Below are 21,133 nucleotides of genomic sequence, written 5' to 3'. Positions count from 1 at the left end.
GCTTAACTCCGGTCCAGGTAAAAATAAGCTTCGTCAGTAAACCAAATGCTGCCCACACGCATATCGCCGTCATCAATCCTGTGCACTATATCGTTAGCGAATGTCTCTCGTGCAGCAATGGTAGCGGCGCTGAGGGGCTGCCGCGTTTGAATTTTGTATGGATAGAGGTGTAAACTCTGGCGCATGAGACGATACGTGGACGTTGGCGTCATTTGGACCGCAGCTGCAACACAGCGAACGGAAACCCGAGGCCGCTGTCGGATCACCTGCTGCACTAGCTGCGCGTTGCCCTCTGTGGTTGCCGTACGCGGTCGCCCTACCTTTCCAGCACGTTCATACGTCACGTTCCCAGTCCGTTGAAATTTTTCAAACAGATCCTTTATTGTATCGCTTTTCGGTCCTTTGGTTACATTAAACCTCCGTTGAAAACTTCGTCTTGTTGCAACAACACTGTGTTCTAGGCAGTTGAATTCCAACACCAGAAAAATCCTCTGTTCTAAGGAATAAACCATGTTGTCCACAGCACACTTGCACGTTGTGAACAGCACACGCTTACAGCAGAAAGACGATGTACAGAATGGCGCACCCACAGACTGCGTTGTCTTCTATATCTTTCACATCACTTGCAGCGCCATCTGTTGTTGAAAATTTTAACTACTGTAATTTCGAAAGTTTGTCCGCCTCAAAATGTACTGTTGTCCCAAGCATATTGCAACAAACGGTGTATTTCTATCGCTGCTCCTTTAGTTTTTATTGCTGTTTCAAATATACCGGTCATTTTTGAAACACCCTGTATGTCAACAAACAAATCTGTATTCGAAGCAGTGTGATGTGGCCAACACCTTCCGTGTTACCTCTACTGAAATTGAACAATTTATTGGTATTGCATTCTACATGTCACTGATTGCTATACCTGGGAACAGAGGATACTGGAACAAGAAATGTGGTGTGAAACAAGTGTCTGATGTAATGACGCTACGCAGATGGGAACAAATAAAGAGATATTTACATTTTGCCGATAATACTCAGCAACATTCTGCACCTGACAGACTGTTCAAGGTTAGAATGGTAAGATGCTGCGAAAAAATTGATCAAAAATACCAACTGAAGAACACCTTGGAGTGGACGAACGAATTGTGCCATTCAAAGGTCAAAGTAGCTTGAAACAGTATAATCCCAAGAAACCAAAGACGTGAGGCTACAAAATATATTGCGTAGCAGGTGCCAGTGGTATTATTTATGATTTTGAAGTCTATTCTGGACCCGTCAATCAACCCAGTCATCTTCCTAATGTAAATGCCAGTGGAAATGTAGTGCTTAGATTGGCTGAAAGAATACCAAAGTACAAAAATCATAAACTGTTCTATGATAACTGGTTCTGCAGTCCAGAGCTTCAAGTTGAGCTGCTAAAATGTGGTATTCACAGTCTGGGAACAGTACAATTGAATAGAGTGAGAAACAATAAGATGCCATCTGATGCTGAAATGAAAAAGCAGGGAAGAGGCACATCTGTTGAATCCACTGCATCAGTTTCTGGATATGACCTGATTCTTATGAAATGGCAAGACAACAGGTGTGTCAGCCTTCTTGGCACATTTTCAGGTACACACCCAGAAAGCCAGGTTGCAAGATATGACAAAAAACAAAGCAACACATCCAAATAAAATGCCCAAAGATTGTGAAGGAGTACAACAAGTTTATGGGAGGTGTTGACACTATTGACTCCTTATTAGCTCTGTACAGAACGAAAATCAGGTCAATGAAATATTACATGAGACTGTTCTTCCATTTATTGGACATGAGTTGTGTTGTAGCTTGGCTACTTTACAAGAGAGCCTGTCATGAAAATAGTATTGAAGAAAAAACCCAGATGGCTTTGTTTGATTTCAAGCTTGACATTGCTGAATCCTTATGCTGGTCAGGAAAAACATCCAACAGACAATCGCTGGATAGCTCACCAGGCAGTGGCACCAAAAAGAGAAGGTAGCCAAATACAGCAAATACTGACATCAGGAAGGACAGAATCGATCACTGGCCTAACTACTGTGAAAAATCTGCCTGATGTAAATATAATAAATGTCAAAAAATAACAAAAGTAATGTGTACCAAATGTAACACCTATTTGTGTTTTGAACCAGATAGAAATTGTTTCTACAATTTTCACAATGTATAAATTCTGGAAATATGTAACTGCACAGTAGTGCTATTTTGCTAACTGATGTATACCCAACTTTTCAAATGTTTTTTATTTTCATTTTTTAAATAAAATTTCCTTTAAAGTCTTAATTTGCTGATGTACCACAAATTTTGAACTCTGTTCTCCAAAAATGTATTACCTTATACGAACTCATATGTACGTACTGATTACATCCGTATTTGCACAGTGTATATTTGAACATACAGAGTGATATTTTCCAAAATATATATACTAGAAAGTTTATCATCATCTATTTTCCATTCATGGGCACTATAAAGTATAATTACAAAGTTGTTATTGGAAAATTCTTAGTTTTACTGTTCTTGTGCAATATAGGGTTAGTACACACACGTTCTGAAATAATGATCTAATTAATGAATCACCAAATGGGATGGAATCGGTAACTAGAATTGACGTATATAGGAGGTCAAATTTCCTTACCGATGTCAACTTTTCAATGGTTAATAATCTCGGACATTTTTGCTTTAACTCTGTGGGTTATGGTTTTATAGGGTTTCTGCATTGCCTATTGATCTCAGACTACTACGAAAAACAATTATTTCTCTTTTTCATAATAATGAAGATAGTAATACCATACGCATAAATACTGCAACACTTTAGTGCACACAGTTGTTTAAACGATCTAAATAACGAATCGTGCTGTGGTTGGAATCTATAAGTAGAATTAATCCTTATAGGTCAGTTCCAGTTACCAATTTCAGGATTTACTAAACCTCACTTTTTGTCAGTTTTCGTTACTTCTGTACTCGTTCCGTTATATTTAACAATTAGTATTAAAAGTTAACGGTGATTCATAGTTTTGTGACTTCACCATGCGCTATATTGCACGGGATTTGAAGGTTCTCAGTGCTTTCCTTGTTCGATAAAATATGATAATTTATTTCAGTAATGTGTACTACTCTTTTTCTGTTCTTATTTATTTTCGTTACCTTTAATTCTAAACGCTATAACTTGTGGCTAAGTAATTAATGACGTGGTGTTTGTAATTTTATCGTATGCTACATTCGTTTGTCTACGAATATGAATTAAGGACTATTGCTGTGCGATGTGGCATCAGGTGGAACTGCCGGAAGACATCGAAAAAGGACAAAGAAGGGCACCCCGTTTTGTATTATAGCGAGATAGTGCCACAGATATGATACGTGAATTGGAGTGGAAATTATTGTAACATTGGCGTTTTTCGTTGCGGCGGGATCTTCTCATGAAATTTCAATCACCAAATTTCTCCTCCGATTTCGAAAACATTCTGTCACCACCTACCTACGTAGGGAGAAATGATCGTCACGATAAAATAAAAGAAATCAGGGATCGCACTAAAAAATATATGTGCCCTGTCTTCGCGCGCGCCGTTCGAGAGTGGAACGGCAGAGAGACAGCTTGAAGGTGGTTCGTTGAACACTCTGCCAGGCACTTTATTGTAATAGCAGATGTAGAATATGCTTTCAAAGATTTCACCTATGTAGAGTCTCTGCCTTAGGAATCACGACATTGCTCAAAGACGAGGAGTGGAATTGGACACTGGAGTTGACCCCAGAGTAGTGTAATGACTAGTGACTGTCATGACAGATGTGAGTTACCTGACGTTCTCGTGCCGCTGGATGTAGATCTTGTGGAACATGGAGTCCTTGGGTTTTCCCGCGATATCCGCCTTCATCTCCATAGCAACGTGGCGGGGAAGAACCGACAGCAGCAGCCGCTCCTGCAACAATCACATTCTCATCAGACACGGTGACTCCGCAAATGTTGACTTTACAGCGTGGATGATACCACTGTAAAGAGTACTTTTAAATTTGAAGGGCACTGTGTGGCATGTAAAATAAACCATACGCGTTTCACAAGAGAGCAAATAATAATAACAAGACGAAGATAACCCCAAAGGTAAGGTCTCCTATATTTATAAGTACACTACTGGCCATTCAAATTGCTACACCACGAAGGTGACGTGCTACAGACGCTAAATTTAACCGACAGGCAGAAGATGCTGTGATATGGAAATGATTAGCTTTTCAGAGCATTCACACAACGTTGGCGCCGGAGGCGACACCTACAACGTGCTGACATGAGAAATGTTTCCAACCGATTTCTCATACACAAACAGTAGATGACCTGCGTTGCCTGGTGAAACGTTGTTGTGATGCCTCGTGCAAGGCGGAGACATGCGTTCTACCACGTTTCCGACTTTGATAAAGGTTGGATTGTAGCCTATCGCGACTGCGGTTTATCGTATCGCGACATTGTTGCTCCCGTTGGTCGAGATCAAATGACTGTTAGCAGAATATGGAATCGGTGGATCCAGGACGATAATACGGGAAGCAGTGCTGGATCCGAACAACCTCGTATCGCTAGCAGTCGAGATGACAGGCATCTTATCCGCACGGCTGTAACGGATCGTGCAGCCACGTCTCGATCCCTGAGTGAATAGATGGGGACGTTTGCAAGACAAGAACCATCTGTACGAACAGTTCGACGACGTTTGCAGCAGCATGGACTGTCAGCTCGGAGACCATGGCTGCGGTTACCCTTGACGCTGAATCACAGACAGGAGCGCCAGCGACGGTGTACTCAACAACGAACCTGGGCTCACGAATGGCAAAACTTTTTTTTTTTCAAATGAATCCAGGTTTTGTTTACAGCATCATGATAGTGGCATCCGTATTTGGTGACATCGCGGTGTACACACATTGGAAGTGTGTATTCTTCATCGAGATACTGGCGTATCACCCAGCGTTTAGGTATGGGGTGCTATTGGTTACACGCCTCGGTCACCTCTTGTTCGCATTGACGGCACTTTGAACAGTGGACGTTACATTTCAGATGTGTTACGACCAGTGGCTGTACCCCTCATTCGACCCCTGCGAAACCCCAGATTTCAGCAGGATAATGCACGACCGCATCTTGCAGGTCCTGTACAGGCCTTTCTGGATAAGGAAATATTCGACTGCTGTCCAGGCCAGCACTTTCTCCAGATCTGTCACCAACTGAAAACAGCTGGTCAATGGTGGCCGAGTAACTGGCTCGTCACAATACGCCAGTCACTACTCTTGATGAACTGTGGTATCGTGTTGAAGCTGCATGGGCAGCTGTATCTGTACACGCCATCCAAGCCCTGTATGACTCAATGCCAGGAGTATCAAGGCTGTTATCACGGCCAGAGGCGGTTGTTCTGGGTACTGATTTCTCGGGATCTATGCACCCAAATTGCGTGAAAATGTGATCACATGTCAGGTCTAGTATAATATATTTGTCCAATGAATACCGCTTTATCATCTGCATTTCTTCTTCGTGTAGTAATTTTAATGGCCAGTAGTGTACGTGACGTTTTTATGTCTACAATGGCTTACGTCAGGTTACAGCTTGAACATTTAGCAACTTTTCGACATAATCACCATTTCTGTCGATGCATTTTTGTAGACGCTGTGGCAGTTTTTGTATGCCCATGTCATACCAGCTCGCCGCCATGCTGTTCAGAAAGTTATGAACCTCTTCTTTCAGCTCGTCGTCGGATCTGAATCGCTTTCCGGCCAAATGTTCTTTTAACTTAGGAAACAGGTGATAGTCACTGGGCGCCAAGTCAGGGCTATAGGCTGGGTGGGTGATTGTGTTTCACTGAAAGTGTTGCAGCAGACCAACGGTTTGCCGAGCGATGTGTGGGCGAACGTTGTCATGGAAAATGTGTACGTCCTTGCTCAACATTTCTCTTCTCCGGTTCTGAATTGCCCGTTTGAGTTTTTTCAGAGTCTCGCACTACCTGTCAGCGTTAATTGTGCTCCAGTGCGCATAAGATCGACCAATAATACCCCTCTCCAATCCCAAAAAAAAAAAAACGGTTGTCATGACTTTACCGGCAGACTGTGTTTGTTTGAAATTCCGCGGCTTTGGCGAAGAAGGATGCCGCCACTGGCGTGATTGGCTCCACAGTCGTTTAATGGACAAAGTAAGAGCATATGGACTATCAGACCAATTGTGTGATTGGATTGAAGAGTTCCTAGATAACAGAACGCAGCATGTCGTTCTCAATGGAGAGAAGTTTTCCGAAGTAATAGTGATTTCAGATGTGCCGCAGGGGAGTGTCGTAGGACCTTTGCTATTCGAAATATACATAAACGACCTTGTGGAAGTTCAGTGAGGCTTTTTGCGGATGATGCTGTAGTATATCGAGAGGTTGTAACAATGGAAAATTGTACTGAAATGCAGGAGGATCTGCAAACGAACTGACGCACGCAATTGAATCTCAAAGTAGACAAGTGTCATGTGCTGCGAATACATAGAAAGTAGATCCCTTATCATTTAGCTACAATATAGCAGGTCAGCAACTGGAAGCACATAATTCCGTAAATTATGTGGGAGTAGGCATCAGGAGTGACGTAACATGGAATAACCATATAAAGTTGATCGTCGGTAAAGCAGATGCCACACTGAGATTCATTGGAAGACTCTTAAGGAAATTCAGTCCGAAACCAAGGGAAGTAGGTTAAAGTACGCTTGTTCGCCCACTGCTCGAATACTGATCACCAGTGTGGGATCCGTACCAGATAGGGTTGATAGAAGAGACAGAGAAGATCCAACGGAGAGCAGCGCGCTTCGTTAGAGGAACATTTAGTAATCGCGAAAGCGTTACGGAGATGATAGATAAACTCCAGTGGAAGACTCTGCAGGAGAGACGCTCAGTAGCTCGGTACGGGTTTTTGTTGAAGTTTCGAGAACATACCTTTACTGAGGAGTCAAGCAGTATATTGCTTCCTGCTATGTATATCTCGAGAAGAGACCGTGAGGATAAACCCAGAGAGAATTGAGCCCACACAGAAGCATACCGACAATCTTTCTTTGCACGAACAATACGAGACTGGAATAGAAGGGAGAACCGATAGAGATACTCAGGGTACCCTACGCCACACACCCTCAGGTGGCTTGCGGAGTATGGATGTAGATGTAGACGTAGATGTAGATTGTTGCTTGGTCTCAGGTGTAAAGTGGTATGCCCAGGTTTCGTCACCCGTGAGAATTGAGTCGAGAAAGTTGTCCTGTTCGGCTGCAAGGCGGTGAAAAGTGGGTGGGAAGCACCAACTCACTGCCGCATGTGGTCCTCAGTCAGCATGCGTGGCACCCATCTTGCTCACACCTTCCGGTAGTTCGATGTTTCCGTTAAAGTTCTGAGAGCGGTGTTTCGGGAAACCTCGGGAACCAACGTGCAGAGATCATCCAGGGTGATCAGCCGATCTTCACGTACGCTTTGCTCGTCCTTCGACACTGTCTCCTCAGAAATTGACGGTCTCCCGCTCCTTTGTTCGTCGTGAAATTCGGTCCGACGAACTGCAAACTCTGTACACCACACACCAACATTTTTGACATCCATGCACGACTCACCACACACTTCCGTCAATTGGCGATGGATTTCAATCGGCGCAGTGCCCTTTGCGTTCAAAAACCGAATACTGGAGCGCAACTTGGTGGTAACATCCAATTCTCAGTGGCTGCCAAGCTAAGACGGAGCGCCTCAGCGCGTGAAGCACTCTCCATAACAATCTAACCAACGGACACACTAACAGAGTTCTGTATAATAGGAGACCTTACTTTTGGGATTACCATCGTAATAATAATAATAATTGGATTCAGTCATCAGCACCAATCTTGCCTATTTCAAAATAGTGCATGTTATATACTACACACTAATGTCAGGGTCGATGTTCAGAGGCGCCGCATGCGAAATGACGAAGCTTTTCTCGCGTTTGCCGAGAAAATTGTGGGCGAGTATTTTCGTACAAAAATACGACGTGGGTAATCGAGAGAGCCTAAAGCTCCGCAAAACTTTTTCTCATGGAAATATGTCCGTAGCTTTACCTATTCTGCGATTATCACAATGTTTTGTGTGTTATGAGCTGCGTTGCAGAGAACGGTGAAGCTACATATATGTGCAATGGTATAAAACTCAAAGGCAGCGAAAACAAAAGCCGGTTCGTAAAAGAGGAAAAGTAGTGGAAGATGAAACTGAAACGAAGTTTTGTTTTTCTTATTGACTTCAGCATCCGCTAACAGCGAGGGGGAAAAATCCAGTGGACTGCGCGACATGTAAAAGAGAGCGACAAACATCACTGACCACTGATGACGCTTTGTAAATGAAAGTGGAACGCGTCTGTCACAAAACGGGTGGCAGCAAAAAAATGATAACTGGTAACATTTGCTACGGAAGATGGACATGTAAACAGATATATTTTTTGGAAGACTTTGTGCACCAGTTGGTGGCAGACTACACACAGGTGGCTGCTTCCTTTGCCATTAACATTCATCTGTCCACTTTCAAAGCAACTTCAACATTCATGCACAAAACCACCGCTCACCATGTGTAGAGGACAAATTTCAGAACGATCCTCAAACAGTTTGAGATACTCTGCCGCTGAAACCTACATTTCCGAAGAGATGAACCATTTCTTGGGATTTTGCATTTGCAGCGCTTTTTCTGACCAGTGTAACGCTCCAAGGACAGAAAACTTTGTCGAAACTTAAACTAGGGAAGCGAGTCATCTTGACAGTGACGGCAACTATTGACGATAAAATCTACACTGGTAATATTTTGATTAACACCTATATTATTCAAATACTGAGAATAGCATACAAAAAGGGGAGATAAGAGGAAAGGATTATCCTAGATTCTGTATCAAACATCTCTAGAATAAATTCAAAATCATATGAACGAAGGTTAAATCCAAGAAAGTAATGCAGTCAAAGATTTTACCATGGAAGAGAATTGTAGTGGCATCGAAAAGGAAATTCAATGCGACTACAATGCAACTCGGATATGGAAATGTTCAGTTAGTTAGTTGCTCTTGAGTCGCTCTCGAGTACTTTTGCGATAGTTGTCTGGACGCAAACTTTATTAGATTACTTTAGTTTTGGAAGTTTGATAATTCGTGAGGTAGAGACTGAAGTATTCCTCAGTCATTCGACTGATGAAAGTTTATCTTTACCGTTCTCAACGCGACGGTATAGTAAGACGAGTGTTAGACTTCGATTGGGTGATATTGGTTTATCGGACCTGGCCTTCGTACTGATGAACAGTATCAAACCTTGAGAGCAATGGATCAACGACAGAAAAACAATTCGTAGTGTTGAGTAGGACACAATAATACGAAGACACGAAGAAAGACAAGTACACCGATTAGTCAAAAGGTGTCGTCAGCGTCACGATTACTGAACTGAACTGAAGTTAATCTTGAATGACATATCGGTGTGCATGTGTTGTAGGGACAAACAATTAATTACAGAACGAACAATAAATCTGAGTCAACAGGAAAATCTTACGTGTCGCCAAACTCTATAAACATTTTAAGTAACTACGTGAGTACATGAATAATGGACAGTGAAGAGTGATTAGTTTAAACTAGTATTACGACGTATTAAAAAAAATACATTTACTCCATAAGTCATCTCTGGAGTTGCATCGGACCGTTGTCAATAACTGGACGTAGCAACGGCATACCAAGGCAACAGTAGACAGCAAATTTTCATCCTCGCTATGTATGATGTGAAAAACGACCGTAATGATAAAATCAAGAATGAAGATTTTATTTCATCAGGGAACTAAGCGGTCATGCCAGCCGAGGTGGCCGAGCGGTTCTAGGCGCTTCACATTGGAACCGCGCGACCGCTACGGTCTCAGGTTCGAATCCTGTCTCGATGAAGCTGCGAGAAAGACTGGACACCGATTATAGACAACAAAAAATATGTTCTAATTATTTTCAGGTCCAGGACATAGATCAAACATCCGTTTCATCAGTCCGTATTAAGGAAAATTACTATAACAGGCTTGCCACATTTCATACTTCTCTTCTTGTCTGTTCGAAAAGTACAACAAAAACAATAATACTTTAACGAGGCTAAATGCGTCGTATATGCGTTTAAGAACAGAAAGATATCTGAAAATGACGTTCTGACAGTCTATTGTATGCCAGTGCTCTGCAACAATAACTATTTAAAACACTGTTGTGTGCACTTGTCAGAAAAAAAAAACAAGAAGCAATGTTAAACGCTAGTCTGGTAATGTTTTGGGGCATCCGATATGGCGATGCTAGCTTCAAAGCAACGCACAGAGAAAGTCTGTAGTTTCATTCGCCATTATTATACCTCCATGGTTTACTTTAAGTAAAGTATTTTGTGACTCTGTTGGCGCACGTTTCCGTTTTCTATGTAAATTGCGTGCAATAAAATTTGATGTTCAATATGTGTGAGTTTCTGCATGAAAGAACTACAGGGAAACACAAAGTAACTTTTTTTTAAATTCGTCATTAGCTGTATATAAAGATCTATTATTAATTACAGAGATCTGTATGTTTATATATTAAAGTCAGTGGACTGCTGCAGACCTAACATATCATAAATATCTAAAACTAAGTGTAGTATTTACAATACTAAGCTAACTAAAGAATTATGCACTCTGCAACTCCACAAAGTGTATTAAGTTCCGTTAACTGCTTTTCAGTTTAGTAAATTACACAACAGGGCATTAAAATTCCTACACCAAGAACAAATGCAGATGATAGATGGGTATTCATTGGACAAATATATTATACTATAACAGAATGTGGTTACATTTTCACGCAATTTTGGTGCATAAATCCTGAGAAATCAGTACCCAGAACAACCACCTCTGGCCGTAATAACGGCCTTGATACGCCTGGGCATTGTCAAACAGAGCTGGGATGGCGTGTACAGATACAGCTGCCCATGCAGCTTCAGTACGATACCACAGTTCATCAAGAGTAGTGACTGGCGTATTGTGACGAGCCAGTTGCTCGGCCACCATTGACCAGACGTTTTCAATTGGTGAGAGATTTGGAGAATGTGCTGACCAGGGAAGCAGTCGAACATTCTCTGTATCCAGAAAGGACCGTACAGGAGCTGCAACATGCGGTCGTGCATTATTCTGCTGAAATGTAGCGTTTCGCAGGCATCGAATGAAGAGTACAGCCACGTATCACATCTGAAATGTAACGTCCACTGTTTAAAGTGCCGTCAATGCGAAGAAGAGGTGACCGAGATGTGTAACTAATGGCACCCCATACCATCACGCCGGGTGATACGCCAGTATGGCGATGACGAAAATACCCTTCCAATGTGCGTCCACTGCGATGTCGCCAAACACGGATGTGACCAACATGATGCTGTAAACAGAACCCGGATTCATCCCAAAAAATATGACTTTTTGCCATTTGTTCACCCTGGTTTGTCGTCGAGTACACCATCGCAGGAGCTCCTGTCTGTGATGCAGCGTGAAGGGTAACCGCAGCCACGGTCTCCGAGTTGATAGTCGATGCTGCTGCAAACGTCGTCGAACTGTTGGTGCAGATGGTTGTTGTCTTGCAAACGTCTCCATCTGTTGACCCGGGGATCCAGACGTGGCTGCACGATCCGTTACAGCCATTCGTATAAGATACCTGTCATCTCGACTGCTAGTTGGGATTCAGCACGGCGTTCCGTATTACCCTCCTGAAGCCACCGATTCCATATTCTGCTAACAGTCATTGTATCTCGACCAAAGCGAGCAGCAATGTTGCGATACGATAAACCGCAATCGCGATAGGCTACAATCCGACCTTTATCAAAGTGGGAAACGTGATGGTACGCATTTCTCCTCCTTACACGAGGCATCCCAACAACGTTTTCCAGCCAACGCCGGTCAACTGCCGTTTGTGTATGAGAAATCGGTTGGAAACTTTCCTCATGTCAGCACGTTGTAGGAGTCGCCACCGGCGCCAACCTTGTGTGAATGCTCTGAAAAGCTGATCATTTGCGTATCACAGCATCTTCTTCCTGTCGGTTAAATTTCGCGTCTGTAACACGTCATCTTCATGGTGTAGCATTTTTAATGCTTATGTTCACTAAAGAATTATTTACTGTGAAACTCCACATGGTATACTAACTTTCGTTGAGGAAGGTAAGTGCTTTTCATTTTAATAAAATAGAGCACTCGGTATTATCGTAACACTTTAGATAAGACGGTCTGTAGGTAAGCGACTGAGATGGCCCAACACAAAGTTGGCGGCTGTGTCGCTCACCCGTGCTGTTCAAAAAAGGCAATAAAAATATGCATGGCTCTTGCTGTGTAGCAAGCTCTGAAGAATTCTCTTCCCAGCGTGGGATTTTCGTAGCACAGAGCTACCTGAAGTATTCCATGAGCAATAAGGCAAATTGCTTCCGCTCGCGAGGCTATATTATATAATCCTGCCGTTCTTCCCGCCTCTTCCAGTTCACAAGGTGCGCACGCTTTCGCTGCTACCCACCGACGGACTCTTACCACGAACAAGCGTTGCAGTTTGACCGCCATATCCACGTTTCCTACTCATGCCCCCGTAGTTTCGTTGCGGAGCGGCTTTCCTCCATGTTGTACACTATTACAAAACTGCATGCCGTATGCATGAACCAGTATTACAAGTGAAGTTTTAACACCTTCATTCGTTTACAGCATTTTGCTTTCGAAAATACATCCATAGATTAATTACATTTACATAAGTGGTCACAAATAATGAATAAAGCATTTACACACAAGTTAAACATCAAGGACCTTCGTGATACAGGAGTTACGCTACGTAAAAACAGACAAAGAAGTTAGATAAAATAATTATAGGTACACTCATGTTCAGACAAAGCAGCACACGTTAATCAACTAGAGACAGGATGTACATGTTCACAGGACATGTAAAGTAGTATCTTGTCCAGAAATGATTAACATTTGAAACATGTCGATCCTCGGGTTAAAGGTCAACAGCCCGCATCTCGTGGTCGTGCGGTAGCGTTCTCGCTTCCCACGCCCGGGTTCCCTGGTTCGATTCCCGGCGGGGACAGGGATTTTCTCTGCCTCGTGATGGCTGGGTGTTGTGTGATGTCCTTAGGTTAGTTAGGTTTAAGTAGTTCTAAGTTCTAGGGGACTAATGACCATATATGTTAAGTCCCATAGTGCTCAGAGCCATTTGAACCATTTGAAAGGTCAACATCGAATCGCGGCGCAACATCACCCACCGGTGAAATGTGCCTGAGGCTCTCGTTCTCGCTACAAAACGGAGCTAATGGATCAGTGTGACTCTAGCAGTCGTGCAGGATGCCTCGGAGACGTATGCGAGAACCGTATCACCGAATCGACGACTTTGAAAGAGGGTACATTACTGGTATGAGAGAAAGTGATGCAACCATTGGGGAACAGTTGCTCGTGTGGGACGAAGTGTTTCGGCAGTACAACGGGTGTTTTCAGGATAGTTGACGGAAGGCCGTAGAATATGACGATATGCGTCAGGTCGGACCACCCAGGCCACCGCCAAGATGGTCGACACCTCATCCGAATACCATTGGAGGACAGATCTGCGTCTTCGTCGGTTCTGGCGCAACAGTGGAATAGTGGAACACATCTTTCACTATCTGGGGTGACAGTACGTCGCTGTTTATTGCGGCGTAGGCTACGTGCGCGTGGGCCACTTCTCTATCTACACTCCTGGAAATTGAAATAAGAACACCGTGAATTCATTGTCCCAGGAAGTTGAAACTTTATTGACACATTCCTGGGGTCAGATACATCACATGATCAAACTGACAGAACCACAGGCACATAGACACAGGCAGCAGAGCATGCACAATGTCGGCACTAGTACAGTGTATATCCACCTTCGCAGCAATGCAGGCTGCTATTCTCCCATGGAGACGATCGTAGAGATGCTCGAAGTAGTCCTGTGGAACGGCTTGCCATGCCATTTCCACCTGGCGCCTCAGTTGGACCAGCGATCGTGCTGGACGTGAAGACCGCGTGAGACGACGCTTCATCCAGTCCCAAACATGCTCAATGGGGGACAGATACGGAGATCTTGCTGGCCAGGGTAGTTGACTTACACCTTCTAGAGCACGTTGGGTGGCACGGGATACATGCGGACGTACATTGTCCTGTCGGAACAACAAGTTCCCTTGCCGATCTAGGAATGGTAGAACGATGGGTTCGATGACGGTTTGGATGTACCGTGCACTATTCAGTGTCCCCTCGACGATCACCAGAGGTGTACGGCCAGTGTAGGAGATCGCTCCCCACACCATGATGCCGGGTGTTGGCCCTGTGTGCCTCGGTCGTATCCAGTCCTGATTGTGGCGCTCACCTGCACGGCGCCAAACACGCATACGACCATCATTGGCACCAAGGTAGAAGCGACTCTCATCGCTGAAGACGACACGTCTCCATTCGTCCCTCCATTCACGCCTGTCGCGACACCACTAGAGGCGGGCTGCACGATGTTGGGGCGTGAGCGGAAGACGGCCTAACGGTGTGCGGGACCGTAGCCCAGCTTCATGGAGACGGTTGCGAATGGTTCTCGCCGATATTCCAGGAGCAACAGTGTCCCTAATTTGCTGGGAAGTGGCCGTGCAGTCCCCTACGGCACTGCGTATGACCCTACGGTCTTGGCATGCATCCTTGCGTCGCTGCGGTCCGGTCCCAGGTCGACGGGCACGTGCACCTTCCGCCGACCACTGGCGACGACATCGATGTACTGTGGAGACCTCACGCCCCACGTTTCAGCAATTCGGCGGTACGTCCACCCGGCCTCCCGCATGCCCACTATACGCCCTCGCTCAAAGTCCGTCAACTGCACATACGGTTCACGTCCACGCTGTCGTGGCATGCTACCAGTGTTAAAGACTGCGAAGGAGCTCCGTATGCCACGGCAAACTGGCTGACACTGACGGCGGCGGTGCACAAATGCTGCGCAGCTAGCGCCATTCGACGGCCAACACCGCGGTTCCTGGTGTGTCCGCTGTGCCGTGCGTGTGATCATTGCTTGTACAGCCCTCTCGCAGTGTCCGGAGCAAGTATGGTGGGTCTGACACACCGGTGTCAATGTGTTCTTTTTTCCATTTCCAGGAGTGTATCTTTTATGAAGCTGCAGAAACGTGCTAGATGACAATGGTGTATGGAATTGAGTCACTGACGAAAGGAATGGCGTAGGGTAGTGTTTTGGGACGAATCTGTATTCTGTTTATTTGAAAACGATGACCGCATTTTGGTTCGATGCTGATAGGAGGAGCGGCATCGCTATGGCTCCATTCGCACAAGTACAGAGCAAAATGGAGTCCTTAAGGCGTGGCGTATCATTGGTACAACGACAACTGGGGCGTGCCCACGGCACTGTGACCTGTAAATGATGTCCTGCGATCCGTAGCCACACCCTTTCTGCGCAACACCCCAGACGCCATTTTCCAGCATGACAATGCATAGCCACATGCTGCTGCATCAACAAGTGCCTTCTTGGTGTCACATGATATCAGCCACCTGCGCTGGCGCCACGGATCACAGGACTTGCAGCCAATCGAAAATGTGGCGCGTGGGGTGGAACGACGGGTGCAGCGCTGTGACCCAATGCCGGTCACCACAGATGAAGTTTGGAACCAGGTGCAGCATGGATGTACCGCAGGACGCCAAACGCTTCTTACACGCGTCGATGCCATCACGCATGGAATAAATTATAAATGCCCATGCAGGACCCTGCGCCTACTAGGCAACAGGACACATGCTGAACCGAAGTGACTGAAATGCTAATCATTTCTGCACAACATCCTAATGTGCATGTCCTGTGCATATGAATGTCCTATCTCTAGTCGCTCAAGGTGTTCTGTTTTTTTTTCTGGACATGAGTGTAATATCGCTGACACTGTTACGTCCTGTTCTTTCTAACTCCCTACACACAGTCATTAACTGGACACCTCTTTGCAGTTAGGAATACACGAGTGATTCTTTCTGCTGGTTTCACGCGGTATTTTAGAATCCCCTTCCGGAACTGTCCCTATCCCCCAGTACATGACACCTGCGTGACATCTGTAGTTGTTCCTTCATGTCTCCACTTCATGATCACATCACTACAGGTCGACTTTGGCCGCTGTAACAGGGTTGAAACGTCCCCGATTAATTTGTTACTCACGTGACATCAATCGCCTAGTCCACGTTCGAAGTTACTGACCTCTGCTGACCGGCCTATTCTGCTGGTACAACTCCGGTACTGACAACACAGTTCCACCCTGCCTCCTTTTATATGGGCGGGTCCAACTCGCCTGACATCCAGAGGTAAATGGCGCATTACCTAGTAACAGCGGGATACTTCTGATCTCTAAGTGTAGGTGGATGACGGTGGGTAAAACTGCCTGTATATACGAATTATGTTCTTTTTTCTTAATTTATAACACCATGCTTTGTCCAGTGTTCTTATACAAGGGGCCTCAAAAAGAAAAAACTAAGGAAGATGGAGGATATAATGATAGACATCCCTGTGGCTGTGAAGCAACTGAAGGAATTGAAAATAAATAAATCGCCAGGTCCTCATGGGATTCCAATTCGGTTTTACAGAGAGTGCTCTACTGCATTGGCTCCTTACTTAGCTTGCATTTATCGCGAATCTCTCGCCCAACGTAAAGTCCCTAGCGACTGGAAAAAAGCGCAGGTGACGCCTGTATATAAGAAGGGTAGAAGGACGGATCGTCAAAATTACAGACCAATATCCTTAGCATCGGTTTGTTGCAGGATTCTCGAACATATTCACAGTTCGAGAAGTTGCTGTCCATGAATCAGCACGGCTTTAGAAACCATCGCTCCTGCGAAACGCAACTCGCCCTTTTTTCACATAATATCTTGCGAACCATGGATGAAGGGTATCAGACGGGTGCCATATCCCTTGACTTCCGGAAAGCGTTTGACTCGGGGTCCCATTGCAGACTCCTAAGTAAGGTACGAGCATATGGGATTGGTTCCCAAGTATGTGAGTGGCTTGAAGACTTCTTAAGTAATAGAACCCAGTACGTTGTCCTCGATGGTGAGTGTTCATCGGAGGTGAGGGTATCACCTGGAGTGCCCCAGGGAAGTGTGGTAGGTCCGCTGTTGTTTTCTATCTACATAAATGATCTTTTGGATAGGGTGGATAGCAATGTGCGGCTGTTTGCTGATGATGCTGCGGTGGACGCGAAGGTGTCATCGCTGAGTGACTGTAGGAGGATACAAGATGACTTGGACACGATTTGTGATTGGTGTAAACAATGGCACCTAACTCTAAATATAGATAAATGTAAATTAATGCAGATGAATAGGAAAAAGAATCCCGTAATGTTTGAATACGCCATTAGTAGTGTAGCGCTTGACACAGTCACGTCGATGAAATATTTGGGCGTAACATTGCAGAGCGATATGAGGTGGGACAAGCACGTAATGGCAGTTGTGGGGAAGGTGGATAGTCGTCTTCGGTTCATTGGTAGAATTTTGGGAAGGTGTGGTTCATCTGTAACGGAGACTGCTTATAAAACACTAATGCGACCTATTCTTGAGTACTGCTCGAGCGTTTGGGATCCCTATCACGTCGGATTGAGGGAGGACGTAGAAGCAATTCAGAGGCGGGCTGCTAGATTTGTTAATGGTAGGTTTGATCATCACACGAGCGTTACAGAAATGCTTCAGGAACTCGTGTGGGAGTCTCTAGAGGAAAGGAGGCTACTGAGGAAATTTTGGATTTTACTGCCTCCAATTTCGCGGGAAGACTACAAAGATAAAATAAGAGAGATTAGGGCTCGTACAGAGGCATATAGGCAGTCATTTTTCCCTCGTTCTGTTTGAGAATGGAACAGGGAGAGAAGATGCTAGTTGTGGTATGAGGTACCCTCCGCCACGCACCGTATGGTGGATTTCGGAGTATGTATGTAGATGTAGATGTAGAAGATACAAACGCGATGTGCATATCACTGGACAGAGGAAGGTTCAAAGTTTTATATTCACGCACATCACATCAGTACACTCAACATGATTACCATACGTTGCTCGAGAAACATTGAAACGGTAGTCCATTTCATTACATACATGACTCAACAAGTCCCTGTTTACTGAATGGACAGCTTTAACGCTTCGGTTTCTCAACTCTTCAAGCGAAACTGCCACAGGTGGGATCAAGACCCTGCTATTCAAACTGAACCGCCAAAGAAACCTGTATAGGCATGCGTATTCAAATACAGAGATAGGCAAACAGGCAGAATACGGCGCTGTGATCGGCAACGGCTATACAAAACAAGGGTCTGGCGCAGTTGCTAGGTATGTTACTGCTGCTACAATGGCAGATTATCGAGATCTAAGTGACTCTGAACGTGGTGTTATAGTCTGCGCACGAGCTATAGGACACAGGATCTCCGAGGCAGCGATGAAGTGAGGATTTTGCAGTACGACCATTTCACGAGTCTTCCGTGAATATCAGGAAACAGGCAAAACATTAAATCTCCGACATCGTTGCGGCCGGAAAAAGATCCTGCAAGAGCGGGATCAACAACGACTGAACAGACTCGTACAACGTGACAGAACTCAACCCTCGCGCAAATTGCTCCAGATTTCAATGCCGTGCCATCAACAAGTGTCAGCGTGTGAACCGTTCAACGGAACATCATCTATGTGACCTTTTGGATCCGAAAGACCACTCGTGTATCCTTGACGACTCTACCACATAAGGTTTTACGCCTCGCCTGGGCCCGTCAACACCGACACTGGACTGTTGACGACTGGAAACATGTTGCCTGATCGGAAGAGTCGCGTTTCAAATTCTATGGAGACAACCTCATCGCCTGCGAGGGTGGCCGAGCAGTTCTTGGCGCTCCAGTCCGGAACCACGCGGCTGCTACGGTCGCAGGTTCGAATCCTGCCTTGAGCGCGGATGTGTGTAGTGTCCTTAGGTTAGTTAGGTTTAAGTAGTTCTAAGTTCTAGGGGACTGATGACAGATGATAAGTCCCATAGTGCTGAGAGCCATTTGAACCATTTTTAAACAACCTCATCAATCCATTGACCTTGCATATCGACAGGGGACTGATAAAGCTGGTGGAGACTGTAAGTGTGTGCGGCGTGTGCAGTTGAGTGATGTGGGACCCCTGATACGTCTAGATACGACTCTGACAGGTGATGCGTAATCTCACATCCTGTTTGATCAGCTGCATCGATTCACGTCCATTGTGCATTCCGACGGACTCCGACAATTCCAGCAGGGCAAAATCCCACACGGCCAGAATTTGCCACAGAGTGGCCCCAGGTACACTCTCCTGAATTTAAACACTTCCGCTGGCCACCAAACTTCGCAGACATGAACATTATTGAGCATATCTGAGATGCCTTGCAACGGGCTGTTCAGAAGAGGTCTGCACCCTATCGTACTCTTACATGATACGGACAGCCCCAGAGGATTCATGTAGTCAGTTGACTCCAGCATTACTTCAGACAGTAGTCGAGTCCATGACACGTCGTGCTGCGCCACTTCTCCGTGCTCGCCGGAGCCCCACACGATATTAGGCAGGTGTGCCAGATTCTTCGGCTCCTAAGTATAAATACATCACGGAAAATCGCAAGATGTGATGTGTGATGACATGGGAGGCCAAAAGCCATGAACACGAGGGTGATGCCCACCTCTTCCAATCTAAAGTTGTGAGATAGAGTTGTAAAGACAACTCCCAATCTCAATGTGAAAGTGACGTCGGGCGTCATCACAATATATATATATATATATATATATATATATATATATATATATATATATATTTCGTCCGAAAACATCAGTAGTTCGAAAAAGTGTCCTCCGCAATACCCTGGAGAAGTGAAAAGCTCAGTTGCTGGTTTCTGTTATGTCGCCGGGACGCAACTGCAGTAGTAACTGCAACTTGCACGGCTTCGTATGCAGGCGTACTTTCAGAAGACACCACACCGATTTTTTTGAGACATATGAAGTTTCTGGTCTGCTCGTCTTGAAGGCTTCCGAGGGCGGCGTGTGAACGCGTCTCGGATGACCTCGACATTTTCATCAGACGCGCGTGGCCTACCTGTGTTCTTCTCTTTGGATGCGCAACCAACTTCCAAGAATTCTGTATGCCAGAAATAAATGTGCTCGTGCAGAGGCAACTCCCTGCTGAATCGTCGGCGAATTGCACTTGAACAAGGGATTGGCAAAATGATTTCTCTCGTAGTTTAGTCGCCATGTTGCTACAAAGAAATAGAAAAAGGAACGGGCGCACACGTGTCAATACCGTGTGGTTATAATTAAACTTTGCCTATTTAAAGCGCAGAATTGCATTTTGCACAGCAGAACGAAGCATGTCGGTAGGTATGCTGGCTACCTCTCTTGATATGAGGAAGGTAAATAATGCAGAATCAATTCGTGGAATGTCAGATCCCTTAATCGTTAGAAATTTAAAAAGGGAACTGGATGATTAGATGTAGTGGAAATTACTGACGTTCGGTGGCAGGAGGAACAAGACTTTTGGTCAGGCGAATACAGGGTTATAAAAACAAAATCAAATAGGTTTCATAATGAAAAAAATAGGAGTGCGGGAATGCTACTACAAACAGCATAGTGAACGCATTATTATGGCCTAGATAGACACGAAGCCCACGCCTACTACAGTACACAGGTTTATTTGCCAACTAGCTGACGAAGAAATTGAAGAAATGGATGATAAAATATAAGAAATCATTCAGATAGTGAATGGAGACGAGACTTTAATAGTCATGGGTGACTGGAATTCGACAGTAGGAAAACGCAGAGAAGGAAACGTAGTAGGCGAATATGGATTGGGGGTAAGAAATGAAAAAGGAAGCCGCCTGGTAGAATTTTTCACAGAGCACAACTTAATCATAGCTAGCACTTGGTTCAAGAATCAAAAAAGAAGGTTGAATACATGGAAGAAGACTGGAGATACTAGAACATATCAGATAGATTATATAATGGTAAGACAGAGATTTAGGAACCAGGTTTTAAATTGTAAGACATTTCCAGGGGCAGATGTGGACTCTGACCACAATCTATTGGTTATGAACTGGAGATTAAAACTGAAGAAACTCCAGAAAGGTGGGGATTTAAGGAGATGAGACCTGGATAAACTAATTAAGCCAC

The 21,133-nt window shown here is 44.8% G+C and overlaps 1 protein-coding gene across 1 annotated transcript in view; it reads right to left on the bottom strand.

The window, feature by feature from the left end:
- The window catches only part of LOC126295328 (adenylate cyclase type 6), a 2,630,635-nt gene that overhangs the window by 442,540 nt on the left and 2,166,962 nt on the right, over positions 1–21,133 (bottom strand). The window contains exon 9 of the mRNA XM_049987795.1: positions 3,796–3,917. Within this exon, the coding sequence (XP_049843752.1) occupies positions 3,796–3,917 (122 nt within the window). The remainder of the gene's footprint in view (positions 1–3,795; positions 3,918–21,133) is intronic.

Source organism: Schistocerca gregaria, chromosome 11 (assembly GCF_023897955.1).
Source record: "Schistocerca gregaria isolate iqSchGreg1 chromosome 11, iqSchGreg1.2, whole genome shotgun sequence".
NCBI classification, from domain to species: Eukaryota; Metazoa; Arthropoda; class Insecta; order Orthoptera; family Acrididae; genus Schistocerca; species Schistocerca gregaria.
The sequence above is the reverse complement of the archived record's forward strand: the minus strand, read 5'-3'. Positions and strand labels throughout refer to the sequence as shown.